General features: G+C 52.2%; 1 protein-coding gene across 1 annotated transcript; it reads left to right on the forward strand.

Moving 5' to 3' along the window:
• The first annotated feature begins 1,975 nt into the window (after window positions 1-1,975).
• On the forward strand, window positions 1,976-22,144 carry ABCC10 (ATP binding cassette subfamily C member 10). Its single transcript, XM_004379563.3, has 22 exons — window positions 1,976-2,058; window positions 2,306-2,477; window positions 4,635-5,853; window positions 6,832-7,059; window positions 7,902-8,058; window positions 8,329-8,438; window positions 10,166-10,245; window positions 11,082-11,253; window positions 12,445-12,543; window positions 12,991-13,180; window positions 14,135-14,212; window positions 14,353-14,547; window positions 14,976-15,129; window positions 15,285-15,474; window positions 17,729-18,072; window positions 18,403-18,572; window positions 19,045-19,205; window positions 19,538-19,791; window positions 20,744-20,889; window positions 21,034-21,131; window positions 21,390-21,502; window positions 21,778-22,144. Exons 2-22 carry the CDS (start codon window positions 2,317-2,319, stop codon window positions 21,932-21,934), a joined length of 4,476 nt encoding a protein of 1,491 aa, XP_004379620.1. The 5' UTR covers window positions 1,976-2,058; window positions 2,306-2,316; the 3' UTR covers window positions 21,935-22,144.
• The last annotated feature ends 71 nt before the right edge of the window (window positions 22,145-22,215 follow it).

The raw sequence follows: 22,215 nt of genomic DNA on the forward strand, positions 1-22,215 counted from the left end.
CAGCAAACCCAGATTTGATGTGAACTGAGCCTGGATGACCAGGAACTCAAAGAAATGGTAGAAGTGGAGGTGGGTAGATTCAGCAGAGGGCCTGGGAGAGAGGAGAGGGTGGGAGAGGTACCTGTGAGGAATGAAGAAGAGTTCTCTCAGCACAGCAGCTTTCCAAGGCAATTGGTTCAGTCCGCTCTTTGCTTACTTTCTCTCTTTTGCCTACACTTTGCTTCATAGTTATCAGGAAGGTGATTTGCTGGAGGGCAAGGGGGTAAGCGTAGCTGGGCAGGGTTTGGGCAAGCCCCTTGTCACACCCAAGCATTCATCCTGCCCATATCTTCCACCTGCCAGGTCACCACTGGAGAGGTCACTTGGAGTGGTGCTAGCCTTAAGGCTGGGAAAGGAACAAGAACTAGACTTGCCCAGGCCACTTGCCATCTCATTGTCTTTCCTAAAGACATTCAATATAAATGGAATCATGTGGTCTTTTACATGGTCTTTTGTGTCTGGCTTTTTTAACTTAGCACAATGTTTCTGAGGTTAATCCATGTTGTAGCATTTATCGGTTGTTCATTTCTTTTTATTCCTCAATAGTATTCCATTGTACGACAATACCACATTTGTTTATCCATTCACCTGTTGAAGGATGTTTAGATTGTTTCCAGTTTTGGCTATTATGAATTCCACTGTTATGAACATTCGTGTACACATCATTGTCCAGCTTTCACATGCATATGAGGTGATCGAAAATACCATGGCTTGAGTCAGGCACACCTTAGTCTTCCAAGTGACTTGTTTGTTTTTTAACACTTTAAAGAAGTCTTCTGCAGCAGATTTGTCCCGCGCAATATGTCATCTGATTTCTTGACTTCTGTAAAAATTACAGCTTAGGAAACCTTACAGGGCAGTTCCACTCTGTCCTATAAGGTCGCTATGGGTCAGAATTGACTTGACAACACACAACAACAACAGGGATAAAGTTTAGCTAGGAGAGAAAAAAAGCTGTTAGCTGTGTACTGAACCAAAAAAAATACGGATATGAAGCATTCACTCGTCAGACTTTGTGAGTTACATCAGGGGCACATCTGTGTGTCCGCAGTTAGTCTGTACACTTGTGTCTGCGAGAGTACACATTCAAAGTTTCAATGAGAAGGAGAATAACGATTCTTGACTCATCTGCCCTGCAATCAATGCCAAGGAAAAAAAGGAAAAAAAAAAAAAAAAACTGCTGAATTTCAGGGAAGAGCCAGCTAGAGGGGAGAGGTAACTGGGGAGCCAGCATCACTTTCTGACTGCCTTCACCACCTACCCCTGTGGTGGGCCCTGCACCTATGCAATTACCTCCCCAATTCTTGTATTAGGTGCCGTTGTAGTCTCCCACTAAATAGGCACCTAACAACTCTAAGCAAGGCACTTGCCCTAAGCAGTTTAAATTATCTCCTTTAACCCTTTTAACAATGCTATGGTACTGGTATTATTGCCCCTGTTCGACAGATAAGAAAACTGAGCCTCAGAAATGATTTCTAAACGCCGCTAAGTGTCATTATTCTTCCGCGTGGCACGCTTGTTTGGCCTCTCGGTTCCGTAAACTTTGAGTTAAGAACGAGAGCGTGCAAGGCATGTGACAGCTAGGAAGTGGTAGAGAGATGAGAGCGTGTACAGTACGTGTCAGTGTGTGACTGACGTCGCACTTCAGCACATACCCGATCGTGCTCAAATACTACGGCAAGACACTAGCGGCGCGCATGCGTACACAGGCCATTCGAAGCAGGGGGCGGTGCGCACGCGCACAGAGTCTTTGCGTATGGGCGGGACGCACAGCCCCTTGAGAGGTCTTCCCGCCTTTAGGGGGCGCCAACCAAGTCTGGCCTGCACCGGTACCCGGCCCCACGTTCATTTTGTATCCAGCAGTGCTCGGGATTTTCAGATCCGGTGGAAAGCAACTTCTTCAGGTTAGAGGTTCCGGATTCCTGGGAGTGGGTAAGCAGGGGCGGCAGCGTGGGTGACCGGAGGCCAGAAATTCGCCAGCTCCGGAAAGAGAAACTTCCTCTCTTTCTGACCCTTGAGGTAACGGGAGAACGGACGAGGTCTGGCTTCGGGATGGAAGAGGGGAGGTCCTGGCTCCAGAGCGGGATTGGAGACGGGGAGACGGGGCTGGGACGAGCTGTCAGGGTCCACTGCCGCCTCGCTCTTTCCTGGTCTGGGTCCCGCCCCCCAGGCGGCAGCTCCCTACCTGGACCTCATCTTAGGGACCCAGGTCCTTCTCCCTTTTGATACCTTTTTCCCCCGCCCCCACTCACGGCCTTCCTCGCAGGTGAGGCTCCCATGGAGCAGCTCCTGGCCCAGCTGTGCGGCACCAGCGCTGCGCAGCCACTCCCGCTGTGGGAGGGGGACACCACGGGCCACTGCTTCACCCAGCTGGTGCTCAGCGCCTTGCCCCACGCGCTTCTCGCCGTGTTCAGCGCTTGCCACCTGAGCACCCCAAGGTGGGTGGACAAGAGCTCAAGACATCTATCCAAATGTGCCGGTAGGCCCCACCCGCAACCCACATCTCCCCAGTAGCGTCACCAGAATAGGGATGTCTCTGGAGTAGGGCAAAAATAAAATAAAATCTGGGCTTTGCCACTTACCAGGTGTGTGTGGCTATTCTTGGGCAAGCTACCTATCTTCTCAGAGCCTCTTATCGTTGTTGAGAGGTTTATATCAGATAATGCCTTTAAGCATATAGCCCAGTGCCTGGCACATTTTTAAAGGCCCTCTGTGTGGTAGAAATTATCAGGATTTAAATTTTCAAACGCCCAAAAACAACTGTCATGAGTTGGAAGCAAAACTGAGTGAAAAATGTTTTTAACCAAAATAGATGACTTGTGTTTAGGTTGTAGTTTCAGTTTCTCACCACTTCCATCCATGAAATCTCAGTGTTGTTGGGCTAAGAAAAGCATATGTAGACTCAACTGGAAAGGAAGCAGTAGGTAGAAGCAAGAGAAGAGCAAATCAAAACCTAAAGCCTTCTCTAGTTTACGACTATAAGGTGTGGGTGCTAAACTCACCTTGACTTTATATTTTGTTACTGAATGGCTAGAGATGGCTAAAGTTAGTCTCAGTCTAGCTGTTGAAAAGGCAGGGGGGAAATCTAGTCTCTGCCTTTGAGGGGTTCCTAGTCTGATGAGGGGTAAGTGTCCCTATCAAGAAGAATTATCGACTGATAAATCCCTTCCTGAGGTAGAAAAAGCTGTGGATTTGCTTGGTCTGGGGGGAATCTTGATTTGTTTCTTACCCAGTATGAGACAGAAGTCCAGAGAGGGTTAGTTAGTACAGACATCCATAGCCTACTCGGGGGAGTATCTATGAAAAATTGATCAGTCCTTTGGGAACTTGCAGTCTCATAAGAAGGCAAGAGAGACCAATATGTAATCCACAGATGTTGTGTATCTCACTTCACTTATCAGGCTTTTGTGTGTCTCTGAAAAGAGAGAGACTCAGAATCTCAGACAGGAAAGGAACTCAGAGGGCTTTGGACCCAAAATCCTCACTGTACTGATGGGGAAAATGAGATGTAGAAAGGAGACCTGCCCAAGGTCATGAAGCAGGTTGGTGACCAAACTGGGGCCAGTGTACTTGCCACCAAGGACCCAATGTTTCTTTCTTCTGTCCCCACATTTCAGGAAATAGAATTATTAAAGGTCAACTTTGATCCCAATCAGTCCCTCCATAGAACTGTCATCAGCTGGACTATAAAGGAAAAGGCATTTTAGTCTGCAACTAAACTTTTTTAGTAACCCAGCCCTACCAACAAAGGGTACAACAGACTTTCAAGGCATTCTAAATTTCACTGCTGGTGATGGTTTCCTGCACTTGATTCTTAATGCAGACAAATCACCCTTTTATTTATTTATTATTATTTTGCATGCCAAGAATATATAGACAAAACTAAAGGTTTTTCTTCAGCTAAAGAAGTCACAAAGATGACGCACACCATCCTCTACCATCATTGTAGAGAGCTAGGGTAGAATATTCTGAGGCCTCATAAAATTTAGGTTGTAGTATTAGAGCATAGAAGCTGTATGTTATCCATCTAACAGGCGCCCTGGTGGCGCAGTCGTTAAGAACTTAGGCTGCTAACCGAAAGGTTGGCAGTTTGAATCCACCAGCAGCTCCTTACAAGCCCTATGGGGCAGTTCTACTCTGTCCCTATAGGGTCGCTATGAGTTGGAATTGACCTGACGGCAACGGGTTTTGATAATAGTGCTTCAGGTAAATTTAAGGGTTATCTTAGGTGGATACTTTTGTAAAAATAGTCATCTGAAAATGGTTATCTGTATGAAAATTTAGAATTTTTTTTTTTTTTTTTCCAAATTAGAGTCTTCATGTTAGGTACAGCCTTAGCTCAAAAATTTTAGTGCTTGTGGAGAAAGAATGAATCAGAAATGGTGTGGGTAGATTAGAAAATAGGTTAATCCAGGACGACTTCCTGGTAGAAAAGGCCTGGGCTCCAGGGTCATATGGGGTAGGGATAAGGTGTCCAAGGCAAGAAAGGGAGTTGATTTCCTCTAAGTAAATGAGCTGTTAGAGGTGAGGACTATGCTTGGGCCCTAAGTCAGCCACAAAGTGCCTCCTTTTCTCTCTTCCCCCTTCATCCCCAGGAACCCAGGTTACATCCTATCCTGCAGCCCAGGCTGGCGCCTCCGACTCACAACCTCCTTCCTGCTCTCCATCTTCCCTCTGCTAGACCTTCTTCCAGCTGCTCTGCCACCAGGGGCAGGCCCAGGGCCCATAGAGCTAGAGGTGCTGGCAGCAGGCGTGGCAGCTGTGGCCTGGATCAGCCACAGCTTGGCCCTGTGGGCATTGGCCCATTCCCCTCACTGCCGATCCCGGGGGCCCTTGGCCTTGGCTCTGGCTGCCTTCCTGCCAGCCCCAGCCCTGGTGCTGACCCTGCTATGGCACTGCCAGCGAGGCACACTTCGTCCCCCACTTCTCCCAGGGCCCCTCGCCCGCCTATGCCTTCTCGTCCTGCAGCTGGCTGCACTCTTGGCCTATGGACTAGGCTGGGCAGCCCCTGGAGGACAGCAGGAACCCTGGCCCCAGGAGCCACTGCTGTCTGAGGGGCAAGAACCTGAGGTGGCTGAAGATGGGGAAAGTTGGCTGTCACGCTTTTCCTATGCCTGGCTGGCGCCCCTGCTGGCCCGTGGGGCCCGTGGAGAGCTCCGGCAGCCCCAGGACATTTGCCATCTCCCCTACAGGCTGCGTCCAACCTACCTGGCCTGTGTCTTCCAGGAACACTGGCAGGAGGGGGTACAGCTGTGGAGAGCCCTGTACAGGGCCTTTGGGCAGTGCTACTTGACACTTGGACTGCTGAAGCTGGTGGGAACCATGTTGGGCTTCTCGGGCCCCTTGCTGTTGTCCCTACTGGTGGGCTTCTTGGAGGAGAGGCAGGAACCCCTAAGCCAGGGCCTGCTGTATGCCCTGGGGCTATCCAGCGGGGCTGTGCTGGGTGCTGTGCTGCAGAACCAGTATGGATATGAGGTACAGAAGGTCATGCTTCAGGCACGAGGGGCTGTGCTGGGCATCCTGTACCGAAAGACTTTACAGTTGGGGCCCAGCCGCCTTCCTGCTGGGGAGGCCCTGAACCTACTAGGCACAGACTCTGAGCGGCTGCTGAACTTTGCCGGGAGCTTCCATGAGGCCTGGAGCCTACCACTGCAGCTAGCCATCACCCTCTACCTGTTGCACCAACAAGTGGGCATAGCCTTTGTGGGTGGTCTGGTCCTGGCACTGCTGCTGGTACCTGTCAACAAGGTGATCGCCACACGCATCATGGCCAGCAACCAGGCGATGCTACAGCATAAGGATGTCCGGGTCAAGGTGAGGGAGTGCTGGGAGTTCCCCAGCAATCTAAAGACCCCACCCAGCATTCCAGTCCCCCTGGTCTTCTATGCACACTGCCTGAGGGAGTGAGCACAGTATAGAAGTTAAGAGCTCAGACTGGAGAAAGACAGATCTAGGTTCAAATCATGGCCCTACCACTTACTAGCTTAATCACCTGAGGCAAATCATTAACCTCTCTAGGTCTCCGTTTCCTTATCTGTAAAGTGAGTATAATAATAGCTTGCCTCCTAGGGTTGTTGTGAGGGTCACATGAGATGATGCTTAGCACAGGGCCTGTCACAAATTAAGTGCTAAATAAATGTGGTCCATTAGCAGTTCTAACAGTTCTGCAGTTAGCTCATGTGGACCTAAGCAGCAACCCTAGGAGGTTGGAAGTAACCTCCCTGGGACCAGATGGGTTTTTACTGACAGAGCCAGGACCCAAGGCTCTCATCTCTTTGTCTAGGGCACTGACCACCCCATGACTGTGTGGAGAGCCTAGGGAAACCCAGCTACCTCATAGAGGTGGGCTATAGAGAAGGAAGTAGGTTACTTTTCCTGCCTGGGTCAACTCTAGATGTTGAGGGTCTGGCTGAATCAGCTCTGGGTTCTGCAGTGATTGTGGGTTTTTGCAGTGAGGATGGCAGTCCTGAGGGTCTATTCAGCACAGTTGTCAACCTCTTACTGAAACAGCTTGGAGTGGTAATAGGGGGGGTCCCCCTGACCAACCTGTCCCCAAGTGGAGCATACGGTGGGGAAATTAAAGAGAGACTGAGAGAGGGGTTGAGAAGAAGGGAAGGGCAGAATTTCCAGAAAGGACTGAAGCAAGAGGAAAAAAAATAGGGCTAGGGGAATACAGAGTATCTGGAAGCTCAGAGTACTCGACATTCTCTGCTGGGAGCCTGGGAAGACTTGACAGAGAAAACATCTGAGCAGTATCTCTCCTTCATACTGCTCCTTGTTCTCTATCCCTAGCTTATGACAGAGCTGCTGAGTGGCATTCGGGTCATCAAGTTTTGTGGGTGGGAGCAGGCGCTGGGGACTCGAGTAGAGGCCTGCCGGGCTCGAGAGTTGGGACGACTACGGGTCATCAAATACCTGGACGCCGCCTGCGTGTACCTATGGGCTGCCCTGCCAGTTGTCATCTCCATCGTCATCTTCATCACCTATGTCCTCATGGGGCACCAGCTCACTGCCACCAAGGTGAGGCCTGGGTTGGGGGGGAGGGGAGAGTCTATGAAAGGTGTGGGAGGGAGGCAGCAGTGAGGAGACTTCAGTGGAGCAGAGAGGTGGGCTCAGGCCCTACAGTGCTGGCTGGGAAGGAGGCAGGAGGACCCCTGACTACCCTCATCCTTTTCTAACCAAAAGGAAATTCTCTAAAGGGGCCTCTTTCTGGGAACTTGGATATATAACCTCCCCTCTGTGAAGGAAGGAGCCCTGGTGGTGCAGTAGTTAAAGGACTCGGCTGCAAACCAACAGTTGGTGGTTCAAGAAAGATACAGCAGTCTGCTTCCCTAAAGATTTACAGCCTTGGAAACCCTACGGGGCAGTTCTACTCTGTCCTATAGGGTCATTATGAGTAGGAATTGACTCAACGGTGGGTTTTGTTTTGCTTTGTTCTGTGAAGGAATTCTTCTTCCCTCTCTAACTTCCAGTCAGGCCCAAGCTTGGGGTCAGGTCTCCTTATGTTCATTCTGATGACTTTGGAAAAAAATCCATGATCCAGTGCTGGGTCTGGCCAGAGCCAGATGATGTTGTTGCTACTTAGAAATTCTGAGGAGATCTTAAAATGAGCTAGGCTTGTGCTCTTATCAAGATGCAACCTAGATTTCTGGAGGAACAGATCTGAAATTTCTAGGATTCTTGGAGTGGCCACCTCTGCCACCTCCAGGCCAAGGATTGACCAGCCATCCCCTCAGTTCTGCTGCTACCCTGTTCTTCCCTCCACAGACATGTCCACGGGAACATCTATAGAGCAGGCCCTCAGATAGCTCCCTGCCCTGGGCTTCAGGTGATGCCCCACCACCTCCTTACATCCTTCTTAGGTGTTCACAGCTCTGGCACTGGTGCGCATGCTCATTCTTCCCCTCAACAACTTCCCTTGGGTGATCAATAGGCTCCTGGAGGCCAGAGTGTCCTTGGATCGAATTCAGCGTTTCCTCGACCTTCCAAACCACAACCCTCAGGCTTACTACAACCCAGGTAATGGGAAGCTAGAGGGCAGGACCTGGCACAGAAAGAGGAGGGGGCTTTAGCCACTTGAGCACTATACATAGATGCTGCCAAAGATGAGCCAGAGGCAGCAGAATCCAGCCAGAGCAGGTAGCCAGTTCCTGGGAGAGGTCCCTCAGACCAAGAGTAAGGCTGAATTAGCTCTGAGCAGGTAGATATGAGGCAGGTGAGGCAACGACATGCCCAAACAGGTAGGTAATGGGTTAACAGCCCAAGCTGAATGGCCTCTTCTCCATTCAGAGCCCCCCACAGAGCCATCTACAGTGTTGGAGTTGCATGGTGCCCTGTTCTCCTGGGACCCAGTTGGAACCACCCAGGAGACTATCATCAGTCACCTCAAAGTGAAGAAGGTTCGTTGGTCAGAATACCCTGGGAGATTCCTCAGACTAACGGGGGAGATGGGGACTCAGTGACAGGTAACCAAGGACTGAGCCAATCATAGCTGATGGCCCTGCAGCACTAATGGTTGTCAGAGTCACTGGAGGGGTTGCGATGGGTAGGCTCTAATCTCAAAGGAGATGATTCCTCATCTCTGAGTCTCCTTCCTCCACACACAGCTTTTTCAGAGCAGTCACAGCTCTCCCTGGCCTTTAGACATCCATCCAGTTCAGACCACCAGCATGTTTGTCTCTTCTTGTCCCTCAGAGGCTACAGAGTTCAGAACAGACCCCAGGGTTTCTCCAGCATCCCCCCAGCAGTCCCTTCCAAAAAAGATTTTGCAAATAGGCTAGATCATCCTCTGTTTAGCCTGGTGAAGAGGAATCACGCCCTGTGACTCACTCCTCAGCATAGTCAAAGAAGAACCTGAAAGAAAGTATTCCTGGCAGGAAGGTGGCTCCTGTGCACCCCCAGTCCTGAGTTTTCACTCTCCCCTGACCTCTGCCCAACCCCTTGCTCCACAGCTCAACCCACCTTTCTCCAGTGGCAGCTGAACTGCCTCCACCACATTTGGCTCACATTTCTGGCTTAGGCAGTATATTTTGTTTTTCCTTTTAGTTCAGGCAAGACAAGGCTGGAATTTTTTGAAGGAATTTTACTAATGTGTTGGGGCTTTTTTTGGATCTAAGGCATAGAAACCTACTGGAGCTAGCTTAAGCAAACAAGAATTTATAATAAGGATACAGAAATGAGTTTTAGAAGCCAAAGGCCAGAGTGCAGACATATCTCAGAAACGGCCCAGAACCAGGCCTCAACTTGCACGGCTCTCTGCCTTCTGTCTGCTTCTCTCCCTGGATTTGCCTCATTCTCTTCTCTCTGTGGGCTCACTCTCCATTGAGCGGAAGATGTGACCGTAGGGAGCACTCCCACTTACAGGCTGCAGCCAACAGGCGAGAAACTGCCTCATGGGCTTAATCCCAAATTCCCAGGGAAGGGTCTTACATTGGTTTGGTATCCACTCATAGATGGAGCTGTGGTGGTGAAGTGATTAAGAGCTCAGGCTGCTACCCAAAAGGTTGGCTGTTCAAATCCACCAGTTGCTCCTTGAAAAACCTATAGGGCAGTTCTACTCTGTCCTATAGGGTCACTATAAGCTGGGAGATATCTCCCTGAATGTATGTTACAGTTAAGAAATGAGGGGAAAACAGAAGATTTTAAACTGCAAATCAGAAATCAAGCACCTGCATGAAGCTCTGCTTTTTGCCCTGATGGAAATCTAGCCACAGGTGGACTCTGCCAGCCCAGCATCAGGGCTCCAAAGCCTGGAGTCCTTCCTTCCCCTCTGCCTGTTCTGAGACATCTGCCCTGAGCTTGCCTTGGGAATTCTTGGGCAGTTTTCCTCCCACTCTCTCTGCCATGCTGCTCCCCTTCAGAGGCCCTTCACACACACATAGAAACTGGTAGCTACTCTGAGTGGGGAATAAAGCACCCCACTTCTCTAGGTCCCACAAGGCACCAGTCCCTGAGACATAGCTCAGCCAGTAGGGTGGAGAATTCTTTCCCTACAGACTAACTGGGGCCGAGAGATAAGTAGTCTCAGTGGGATGATTGGCTGCCCGGAGCCTCTGAAAGGAGATAGCTGCCTGCTCCGTCGCCACCCTGTGAGCAGTGGGCACTTACTTGTGTCACTTCTTTGCAGGGTTTCCTGGTGGGCATCGTGGGGAAGGTGGGCAGTGGGAAGAGCTCACTGCTGGCTGCCATAGCTGGGGAGCTCCACAGGTAATCAGCCTCCAGTACATCCCTGTCCTTGGCTCGGCCATTTAGCAAACACTGAGCCCCTGCTATGTGGTAGACACCTTTTTAGGGGCCAGAGGTGTCATGGAGAACAAGATATGCTCCCTTTCTTGGAGGAGTTTTCAGTCCAGTAAGGGAGAGGCAGGCAAGAAAGTGAATCATCATAATCATTACACCCCAGTATTGTAAGTGCTATAATAGTGAGCAAAGAAAAGAAATGGAAACATCCAGCATCAGCTACTCTTTCAGAAAATGGGGCTGTGAAAGGAAGGGACCCAGAGCAGAACATAGGTTTGAAGGAGGGCCTTCTTGTTTTAATGTGAAAATGAGTGCAGTGTGGGGGCCACTCTCTTCTGAGCCACTGGGGATACCCAGATATGACAGCTGCTTGGCCTAGGGGCCCAATTATAGCCAAAAAGCAGTTTTTTTCCTTCCCATTCCTGAATGAGGCTATAGCCTCATTCGGCCTCCTCAACCTCATTGCTTCCAATTCAGAGAGCCATGTAAATAAAGGGGGTCTGTAGAGCAAACAGTCAAACACTCAACTACTAGCTGAAAGGTTGGTGGTTCCAACCCACCCAGAGGTGCCTTGGAAGACAGGTCTGGCAATCTGCTTCCAAAAGATCACAGCTTTGAAAACCCTGTGGAACAGTTCTGCTCTGCACACATGGGATCACCATGAGTTGGAATCAACTCGATGGCAACTAACAACAACATGTAGAAGACAGAAGTCTGGGGAGGCTTCCTCGAGGCAGGGCTGGGAGTAGAAGGACCCAGTGGGGAGCTGGCCCCCATGCTGCTGCCGGTGTGGCTCTCTGCAGGCTGTGTGGGCAGGTGACAGTGTCAGGGCGATCCAAGGGCTTTGGCCTGGCCACCCAGGAACCCTGGATCCAGTTTGCCACCATCCGAGACAACATCCTCTTTGGGAAGACATTTGACGCCCAGCTGTACAAGAAAGTGCTGGAGGCCTGCGCCCTCAATGATGACCTCAGCGTGAGTGCCTAGCCCTGAAACCTCTTTGGTTACCTGTTTCCCCATGTATCCCTGACACCTCAAATCAGAGACTTGCTCTCTGGGGAGGGGTTCCTCCGACTCAAGCATCATTTACTAGGACTGGTCATCAAGCTTTGGTCCTCCCAAAGTGTCCAGTTGCTTGGTCCTCCTTTCCCCATAGGGCTCAGAGAGGTGGTGGTGAGTGGGTGTTCCACACAGCACTTGGAAGAGCCCTGAGGCCTCTGGGGCTAGGAAAGGGTTCCCTGTGAGGCTTAGCTCTATATAGGTCTGGCTACTGGTTCCAATTCAGGAGGCCCTCAGGGAAGGATTGAAAGAGCCAGTCTCGCATGGTTGCAGGTTACCCTAGGGAAGTCTGCAAGCCCATTAGATTCCCTCCATCCAGAGCACTAACTTTAGAGGGCAAGAGATTCCAGATTTCTCCATGATTTCGCCACCCATCTGCCTTCCCCCTTCCAGAACTGTCATCACCACTACCCTGCCCAGGTAAACTTGGAACTGCCCTAGAAAGGAAGACCTTTGAATTTGACCATGGGGCATCCTGTGCCCATTTATCATTTGTCTCTACATCAGGCATGTCCCAAAGCCTACTGGGTACTAGGGACTAACAAAAGAGATGAATAACATACCTTTTCCCACAGGGGGCTCACCATCTAGTGGACCACAGGTGTTCCTCTGGGTATGGGGACCCCCTGGGAACTCCTGAGATCACAGGAAGGCTCAGGGTACATTCCTTCTCTAAAATCTATGAAAGCTCCAACATTAAATTTGCCCATCATCAGGGTAGTAAGTGGAGTAGAGTGGCTAAGAATCTGGGCTTCAGTCCTGCCCCTTACTAGCCATAGAACTTTGACAAGTAGTGTACTTGTCTGAGCCTTAGACTCCTTGTCTGTGAAAAGGAGATAATACCAACTTTATAAGGTTATTGTGGGGATTGAATGAGATAATGTCTGTGAAGTGCTAAGCACATAGAAAGTGTTCAATAAATGCTAGGGGTTGTTGGAATTATGGCTTGTCCCCGACGGCTCACTCATACCAAATTCAAGCCTGATCTCCTCAAGCTCAAGATTCTTTTGACTTCTGCAATGTCTTCCCTGCAAAGGGGTAGGAAATGGGGTAGAAGGCATTGGGGAGATCTCTGACTAATACTGTTTGGGGGACCTGTTCCCTCAGATCCTGCCTGCTGGAGACCAGACAGAGGTGGGGGAGAAGGGTGTGACCCTCAGCGGGGGGCAGCGGGCCCGCATTGCCCTTGCTCGTGCTGTCTACCAGGTAAGTCAAAGGTGGGGATGGGCAGGGAGGTAGAGGGAGACAGGAGCCTTGGGAGCTCGGCTGAGAGAGTGGGGGATAGGGATGTTTTCATCAACATCCAGTTTCTTCTTCCCTCTCGCCTCCACGTTCCTGAGGCATCAGTCCCTTGGCCATCCCATTTCCCTTGTTGCAGACTCAAGGCAGAATTAAAATCCCATTAAAAAAGCATTATGTGGCTTGAGTAACTGGGACTCAGCAAAGCTAAGTACCGGTTTTCAGGCACTGACCTTGGCTGGAGAGAAGTCCACCCTCAGGTCTAACCTCCCACTCTACTACTGTAGGGGTAGTTCCCAGAGTTCCTCTCAACTGTTTCCTCTGACCACCTTGAGGTTAGCTACTAGGAGAGTCTTTGGGTTCTGGCCAGAGGACTTGGGGCTTGGTGCCCATGGTGTCCCCACCTTTCCCTAGGAAAAGGAGCTGTATCTCCTCGATGACCCTCTGGCTGCTGTGGATGCAGATGTGGCCAACCACCTGCTGCATAGGTGCATCCTGGGAGTCCTGAGCCACACCACACGGCTGCTCTGTACCCACCGTACTGAGTACCTGGAGAAGGCCGACATGGTGCTGCTGATGGAGGCCGGGCGCCTCGTCCAGGCTGGTAATGTGGGCAGCCAGGGTGGGAGTCCAGCCAAGTAGAGGGGGCATCTGCCAAGAATGACAGGGAAGAGAGACAGATTGTCAAGTGCAGACTCAACCACCCCCCTGCACATGTGGCCTGGGCCCGGTCATTGCCTCCTTCCGTATCATGGGAAACCCACTCCACCTTACAGAATTGGAGTGAGGAAATGGGAGAATTGGGGGGGCAGGGGGAGGAAGCAGTACATTGGTGTAATGCCAACAGCTATGGGACTTGTAGGCTTTGTGACTGGGTGTGCTTGGGAACCAAGAGGCCCAGGATCTCTGAGAATTTGATGACCTTGAAGAAGAGAAAGCAGTCAGGTTTAGAACAGTCCTTTTGTAAAAAGAAAGAAGAAGAAACTCTGAGAGATGATTACCCAGACGGACATGACGAGGAGAGAAACAGGAGGAAACGAGGCCCAACTAGAGTGTTAGGAAGTTGGTGAAGCATGAGGAAGAAGCTCTGCGGTAATCAGAGGTGAAGCAGCCCTGGTAATGCAGTGGTTAAGTGCTCAGCTGCTAACCAAAAGGTCAGCGATTCGAACCCACCAGCTGCTCCCTGGGAGAAGAGACCTGAAAATCTGCTCTCATAAAGATGTACAGCCTAGGAAACCCTGTGGGGCAGTTCTATTCTGTCCTATAGGGTCGTTATGAGTCAGAATCGCACATAACAACGAGAGGTGACTAGATGGGGCTCACAGGTGCCTGTGACTCTCCTTTCAGGGATGAGCATTTGTCTGTGCTGGTTGGACTCCAGATGCAGAGGGATGGACTTGAGTCCTGTTCAGAGTGTGGGGGATCCAGGTCAGGGTTCTTCTAGGGTGGGCTGGGGAGGAGGTCCAAAGAGAATGGGAGGTACAATCTGCACAGGTATTTAGAAAGGCATGGTATATGCCCAGAACAGCCCCTTCTAACCTCCCCTTCCACCTTGCAGGACCTCCCTCTGAGATTCTGCCATTGGTACAAGCTGCCCCCAAAGCCTGGGCTGAGGATGGACAGAAATCTGACTCAGGTATGGCCTAGGGGTAGAAAGACAGGACTCACTCTTCACCACCATGTAGAGATACGTTTTCTACCAACCTTGCTTATCCCCCTGAAACACTGAGGTTTTCAACTGTTGTCATGCAAGCCTAATCCCCCTGATTCTTGCAGCCACATCCCAGTCAGTATGGAACCCAGAGAAAGCAAAGGAGGGGCTGGAGGTGGAGGAGAATACATCTGGCCGCCTGCTGCAAGAAGAAAGCAAAAAGGAGGGCGCCGTGGCCTTCCACGTGTACCGAGCATACTGGAGAGCTGTGGGCTGGGGCATGGCCCTCGCCATCCTCTTCTCTCTGCTCCTCATGCAAGGTGGAAGTATACTCTGGAGTCTCGTACCCGCCCCCCAGCCATGCCCTCAAGTGCACATCACCCCATCGTTTTGTACTGATCATTCCAAAGCCCAGAGACTCACCAAGTATGGGCAATAGCTGGGATAAAAAGCACGCCCCCAATTCTGGGGGAGAGTCCCAGGGGCCAGGAGGATGCACTCTATGGCCATCTCTGATCTGCACCCCCGAGGCTTGCTCCCACTCTGCAAGTTCAATAGCATGCTCTCCCCAGAGCTGAGGGGTGATGTCCCAGGAAGGAAACGCACATCAGGGAGGACATGGGAGAGTGGCGAGGTGGTGGGGAAGGCCAGGGCATGAAGAAGTGTATGAACCAGAGATGCAGAGGGAGGGGGTGTTTGAGAAGAATGAAGAAGTCTCACTAGTTTTCTCCCTCCTGTCCCCACCCAGCCACACGGAACGCTGCTGACTGGTGGCTCTCCCACTGGATCTCGCAGCTGAAGGCAGCCAAGAATAGCTCCCAGGAGGTGCCAGCCCCCACCAGCCCAGTTTCCTCAGGGCTCTTCTCTCCCCAGCTGCTCCTCTTCTCCCCTGGAAGCTTCTAGTGAGTGGCTGGGGCTGCCAGGCAGGGAGTGAGTGGTGGGGGGCTGGTGTTGCAGGGGTTGCATGGGCTGGTTGGGGAGAGCTTGCATGGGGAGGGGAAGGAACTCCTGAGTGGCCCTCCTTTTGGTTACCCACAGCCCCTTCCCCACCACCCAGTGCCCCAGTGCTCCCACTGCCCAAAGTTGCCCCCAATGGCTCCTCAGACATCCATTTCTACCTCACCGTATACGCGACCATCGCTGGCGTCAACTCCCTCTGCACCCTTCTCCGGGCAGTGCTCTTTGCAGCGGGCACTCTCCAGGCAGCCGCCACCCTGCATCGCCGCCTGCTGCATCGAGTCCTTATGGTGAGGGGATGGGTCGGGAGGGGGGAGCGTAGCCCTGGCCCTGTGGGGTGTCCACCTAGCACATGGGCTCCACTGGGGATGCCATCTTACATCTTTCCTTCTAGGGCTAAAATACCCCTCACAGATGGGTGTAGCACTTGATGACCTCCAAGGCCTGGAAAGGCCCAGTTTGAACTGGATTCAAACCCAGTTACTTAAGCCTAATTTTCTTATTGTAAAATGGGAGAATAAGAGAATCTATCTCGTAGCTACTTACTTTTGGACTTCGGTGCCAAGGGTTGAGTTAATCATACCCCTCAGTTCATGCAAGGCCCTTTTCTGTTTTATTGTATGTACGTAACCCAGGTTCGATTCCTGGACAATGTGCCTCAAGCGCAGCCATCACCATCTGTCAGTGGAGGCTTGCGTGTTGCTGTGATGCTGAAGAGGTTTCAGCGGAGCTTCCAGACTAAAACAGACTAGGGAAAAAGGCCTGGTGATCTACTTCCGAAAATCAGCCAGTTAAAAGCCTGTGAATCACAACGGTTCAGTCCTGTTGTGCATGGGGTTGCCTTGAGTCGGGGGCCGACTCAACGGCAGCTAAGAACAACATGTATGTATGCATGTATGTGTTTATCCCATTTTGCCTCTATACCCTATTTCCATTTCTCCTCCCTTCCTTGATAAACATTGTGTATGTGTTTTTAATGTGTATTTTTTTGTTTGTGTTTTTACAAAATGCCTGTTTTGAGTGCATGTATTTTTTAATTTATGCAAATGATATTATATTAGATCTTGTTCTCTTTGTTACTATTTTTATTTAGGGCTGTTTATAAGATCCATCCCTGTCATTATGTGTATATCTAGTCTGTTGCTTCCTCCATAGACTTACTACGGAATTAAATTAGTACGTGGAAGGTACTTAGCATAGTATCTGGCACATAGTAAGTACTCAATTAGCTATTATTATTAACGTTGTTGCTGTTATTATTACAAAGCCCTTTGTTGTCCATTATCTTATTAGGACCTCAAATAACCCTGTGAGGTAGGTACTAATATTGCCATTTTACAGATGAGGAAACTGAGGCTCTGAGAGTTTAAGTGACCTGGCCAAGGTCATGTAGTTTGTTCTGGGAGAGCCAGGCCTTAAACCCAGCATTGTATGGGCCTTCCCACTCCTGGCAGGAAGCAGCTGCCCACTGTCCTGCCTCTCGTCCGAGAGCTGTGGAGGGGCTGTCTTCACGATGTGAAGAGGTTAATTTCTCATAAGCTGGCACTAGGAGGTACTTCAGAAAGTCATTCAGCCTAGTCCCCTGCCTTAAGACAGGACTGTACCCAAAGTAAAGGCAGAGAGTGGAGGGATGGGGAAGGAGGGGGAAGGGAAAGGGCTGTCTTTGAGACTACCTCCCAATAGTAGTCCTAATAATGGAGGAATCATTGAGCACTTCCTCTATGCCGGAACACTAGCGGCACAGTGGTTAAGTGCTATGGCTGCTAACCAAAAGATCGGTAGTTCAAATCCACCAGGCGCTCCTTGGAAACTCTTTGGGGCAGTTCTTCTGTGTCCTATAGGGTCGCTATGAGTCGGAGTCGGAATTGACTCAACTGGAATGGGTTTTGGTTTTTTTTTGTTTTTTTTCCCCCTCCATGCCAGGCAGACTATGCTAAGCACTTGACTGCTGTATCTATGGCCTTTAATCCTTCTAACCACCCTATGAGGTGAGATTCCATTATTACTCTGATTTTTTAGATGAGGAACAGGAGCCTTTGAGAGATTAAGCCCCATGCCTGGGGTCTGACATCTGATAAGTGATAAAGCTGGAATTGGAACTGTGGTCTGACTCTGTAGCCTGAGCTCTTAGCCATGAGACAGTACTGAGTGTGACTGCTGCCCTCACCAGCTGTGTCCAGCCACCGGCAGTTAGGATGTCCCTGCTGACATCTAACTAAATCTCATTCACTGGCCTGGAAGTCCCCCACCTTCTAGAGAGAGATGAGTCCCCTACCCTTGAAAGGTTGGTAGGTATGCCTGGCACAGAGGTGGAGAAATGGCTAGCACGGCCTTCTAGAGCCACCACTGGCCAGCAGGGTGGGAGAGTATTCTTCCTCCAAGCTCCACCAGTCTCTCCTCTCTGCCCCCATACCCTGGGGACACTTTATCCCTTTCCTGTTCTCTACCTTGGACCTTCCTCCCCACCCCACCTCCCCCCAGGGCTGCCCGCCAACCCCCTTTCTGTCAGACCCTGCCCTTGCCCAGCCATATCCCCTCTCCCAGGCACCAGTGACTTTCTTCGACTCCACACCCATGGGCCGGATCCTAAACCGCTTCTCCTCTGATGTGGCCTGCGTGGATGACAGCCTGCCCTTCATCCTCAACATCCTCCTGGCCAATGCAGCAGGCCTGCTGGGCCTCCTGGCTGTGCTGAGCTCTGGCCTGCCCTGGCTGCTGCTGCTGCTGCCGCCTCTGAGCATCATCTACTACCGCTTGCAGCGCCACTACAGGGCCTCCTCACGGGAACTGCGGCGCCTGGGCAGCCTCACCCTCTCCCCACTCTATACCCAACTGGCTGACACCTTGGCTGGCCTCCCTGTGCTCCGGGCCTCTGGGGCCACCTACAGGTGTGTGAGGTCTGCGTTTCCCAATCAGACCCAGGGAGGTGGGTGCTGGGAGGAGGGGAGATGAGGGCATATGTGGTAGGGGCATAGAGACCTTGGGGGAGAAGGGAACGTTTGAGAGCACTAGATGAAATGCGGGGGAAGGAGCCAGAAAAAGGTATAGTGAGGCAGAGCAGAGCTTACTACAGAAGAGCATGCTGGCATCTTTGTATCTCTGAGGGCGGCCTGGGGGTGTTTAGATCAGCTCCCAAGAAGGAGATATTTTGTAGGGGAGGAGTCTGGATGGGCCATTGGAATGATGGAGTGGCCTCACTCGCCTCTTGGCCTCCCCAGGTTTGAAGAGGAAAACCAGAGACTCCTAGAGCTAAACCAGAGGTGCCAGTTTGCCACCAGTGCCACAATGCAGTGGCTGGACATTCGGCTACAGCTCATGGGGGCCGCAGTGGTCAGCGCCATCGCAGGCATTGCCCTAGTGCAGCACCAGCAGGGCCTTGCCAACCCAGGTGCCTGCCCCCTCCCCACCCGGGCCCTTCCCTCACCTCAGAAGCAAGTTACTCCAACCCCTGACCCAACATCTTCTCCTCCCATCCTGGGCTTCCTGTGAGGATGCATTATAATTAACATCATCATCCTCATTTTACAGTTGAGGAAACTGGGTCTCAAGGAGTGACTTTGCCCCAGGTGATTGTGGATCTGGCACCACCCTGCACCCTACCCTGCATTCCCACCACTCTGGCCCTGGCCCGCCCATCATCCCTCATAGCTTCTCCTGGCCCACTCCACTCCCTTGCATCTAGCCCCTTGTGGTCCCAGCCAAGATCCTGTCATCTTCCTGTTTCTCTGCTGGCTTCCTTTAAATGCCCACCACTCACAAGCTTGTATAATTCTCCCATCTGCCCCATCCACCCCCTCTACACACACAGATATATACCAGTGTCCAAACCTCCCCGAGCAGCTGGTGTTCTTCTCCCCCAGGGCTGGTGGGCCTGTCGCTGTCTTATGCCCTGTCCCTCACGGGCCTACTGTCAGGCCTGGTGAGCAGCTTCACCCAGACGGAAGCCATGCTGGTGAGCGTGGAGCGGCTGGAGGAGTACTCCTGTGACCTGCCCCAGGAGCCCCAGGGCCACCCACTGCAGGTAGGCCTGCACCCCTGCCCCAGACCTGCCCCAGGCCAGAGCTCTAGAACCCAGAAGGGCTCCCTGAAGGGCTCCCTGAAATCCCCAGTCCTTCTCCTAGTTCCTTTCCTTTCTCTTCCCCCCATCTTTCTCACATGGCCTCCACCATTCTTCACTGTCCCTCATTTTGTATGCTTTCTCCCCATCTCTCCTGCGCTGTCACTCATTTTCCCCACCTCTCACACCATCCACTTCCTACTCTCTCCTGCTTCGGCCCTCTGTCCTCCCTTCTCCCCATCACTCCTCCCCCTCTCACCTGTCTCCCTCCATCTTCCACCCACGGACCCCACCAGCTGGGCATCGGCTGGCTGACCCAGGGGAGTGTGGAGTTCCAGGACGTGGTGTTGGCGTACCGGCCAGGGCTGCCAAATGCCCTGGACAGGGTGACCTTCCGCGTGCAACCTGGAGAGAAGTTGGGCATCGTGGGCCGCACAGGCTCTGGCAAGTCCTCCCTGTTGTTGGTGCTCTTCCGGCTGCTGGAGCCCAGTGCAGGGCGAGTGCTGCTGGACGGTGTGGACGCTAGCCAGCTGGAGCTGGCTGAGCTCAGGTCTGGGGGAGGAGGGATGAGGTGCGGGGCAGGAAAGAGGGGAACTGGAGCTGCTGCATGTAGAGGAGGGCCCAGCTAGCAAGGCATAAACTCAGGGCCACCAGGGTTGAATGAGGGTGAGAGGAACGATGAGACAAGAAGGTGAGGACAGCATCCTCCTAGGACTCAGGTCCCCATTCGTAGGTGTGGGCCTCAAGGCCTTCCTCAAACTGACATAGGCCCACCCTTCCAGCTTCATCTTTCTTGTACTTCCCCCCCATTCACCCTCCACGCTAGACCAGCCAGTCCCTGCCTCCAAGAGCCTCAACACTGTGTCCCAAGATACTGATTCCCTCAGCCCTTAGGCTTGGTGGGCAGTGCTTAGGATAGCTTGAGACCTAGGCCAGTTGACTCTGGTGACAAGTGGCCTCTTCTGGGGCTATACACCTCACCCTCAGGTGAACATAGTATCATTTATTCTGAGTTCCGTGACAGAAAAGGTAGGGAAACTCCTAAAGCCCTGTGCATATTACCTTCCCCAGGCCCTGCTCTTCCTCTCTCTGCCTCCTCTGCTAAGCTGTGGTGGCCTTGCCATATAGCTCTACCATATAGCTCCTGAGGATCCAATTCAATCTGGAAGCATCTCTAACCACTCAGTATCTTTGGCCATTCTTTGCCCAGCCACTGCCGTCCCTGGAGTCAGTGCCACATAGTTCACCCATTCTTTTTCTCATACCTCAGTGAGATATAAGCTCCTTAAGGACAGAGTCTAGGCCTTTCATTTTTTGGTATGGCCCACAGCTCCAGCATAGTCCTAGGTACATGGCTGACTGGTCATTTACCTGGTTGGGCTAGGGAGGAGAGCAGAGTAGGGCACATTCAGGTCTTATCTCCTAGCTTTTCTGGAGGTGCTGAGAGCAGATTGCCTACATCTCCAGCCTGGGCCCCATGCCATGTCCCTTGCTTGTCCCAGGTCCCAGCTGGCCATCATCCCCCAGGAGCCCTTTTTATTCAGTGGGACTGTTCGGGAAAACCTGGACCCCCAGGGCCTGCACGAGGACAGAGCTCTGTGGCAGGCTCTGGAGCAGTGCTACCTGAGTGAGGTGATCGTATCCACAGGTGAGTGGTAGGCCCCACCCTGTAAGGTGGCAGGAGGAATGGGGGTTGGGCTTGGGGCTGGTCCTAAAGGGGAGGGGGCTGTGTGAGCAGGGAGGCAGTGGGAAGAGGCCACGGACTTTAGGGTGAAGATGCTCTGCCCTGCAGGTGGTCTGGATGGTGAGCTGGGCGAGGGGGGCCGGAGCTTGTCCCTAGGGCAGAGGCAGCTGCTGTGTTTGGCTCGGGCTCTCCTCACAGATGCCAAGGTAAGGCTAGAGAAAGGGACACTCAAGAAGGCCAGGAAGGAAGCAGAGGACATGCAGGGGGTAAGGAGGTTGGTTTGGGAAAGGTTTCAAGGACCAAGTTAGAGAAGATTCAGAGTCCTGGGTTTCCCTTTCCTTTTAGAGCTGGAGGTGGGGACCTCTACAGTGGGCTGGGCCAGGAGGTGGGGCTGGTGCTTGGGTAGGAGCCGGAGGCTAACCCTCTCCTCTCTCCTCCTCGCCTACCCTCTCCACCTGTTCCAGGTCCTGTGTATTGATGAGGCCACAGCAAGTGTTGACCAGAAGACAGACCAGCTGCTCCAGCAGACCATCCGCAAACGCTTTGCCAGCAAGACAGTGCTGACCATCGCCCACAGGTGTGCAAGTCCACAATGACCGTCTAATCAGGGGCTCTGGTGGCATGGACCCAGAGCTTCCATTCCTTTCAGGGACCCTGGCTCCCCTCCCCGCGCCCCCCCACCCCAAATCTCAGCTCTCCATCCTCTAGACCTGGCCTCTATAAAGGGCCTCTAGAATCACAGACCTGGGTCCTTTATAGTATACTATCTGAGGGAACTGTGCTTCCAGAGGGGGCCTTCTCCTTGAGGGCACTGTCCCCCACCCCCCATACTAACCACCTTCTCCCACACAGGCTCACCACGATCCTAAATTCGGACCGGGTCCTGGTGCTGCAGGGAGGGAGGGTCATGGAGCTGGACTCCCCCGCTGCCCTGCGCAGTCAGCCCCACTCACTGTTCCAGCAGCTGCTACAGAGCAGCCAGCAGGGAGCCCCCCACACCTCTGCCTGAGGGCCTGGACCTCACCCTGCAGGCTTCTCCCATCATACTGCCCCTTCTGCTCCAGCCGCTCCAGCTACTGGGCCAGCACAGAGATGGTGACCACTTATTTACATTCTCCTCTGAGGCTCTACCTTTACCTCACCTCCCCAACAGGGTAGAAAGGGCACCCTGGACTCCTCTCCAGAAGCCACTCCTCCTTGGTGGGTACAATCCAGAGGCTTCCCCAGAACCAGGCCTCTGCCCTAGCCCTCTTGCATCTGGGACTCCAGGCAGGTGTTTCTGGGATAGGA

This window comes from Trichechus manatus, unplaced genomic scaffold, assembly GCF_000243295.1.
Source record: "Trichechus manatus latirostris isolate Lorelei unplaced genomic scaffold, TriManLat1.0 scaffold00065, whole genome shotgun sequence".
Classification (NCBI taxonomy): domain Eukaryota; kingdom Metazoa; phylum Chordata; class Mammalia; order Sirenia; family Trichechidae; genus Trichechus; species Trichechus manatus.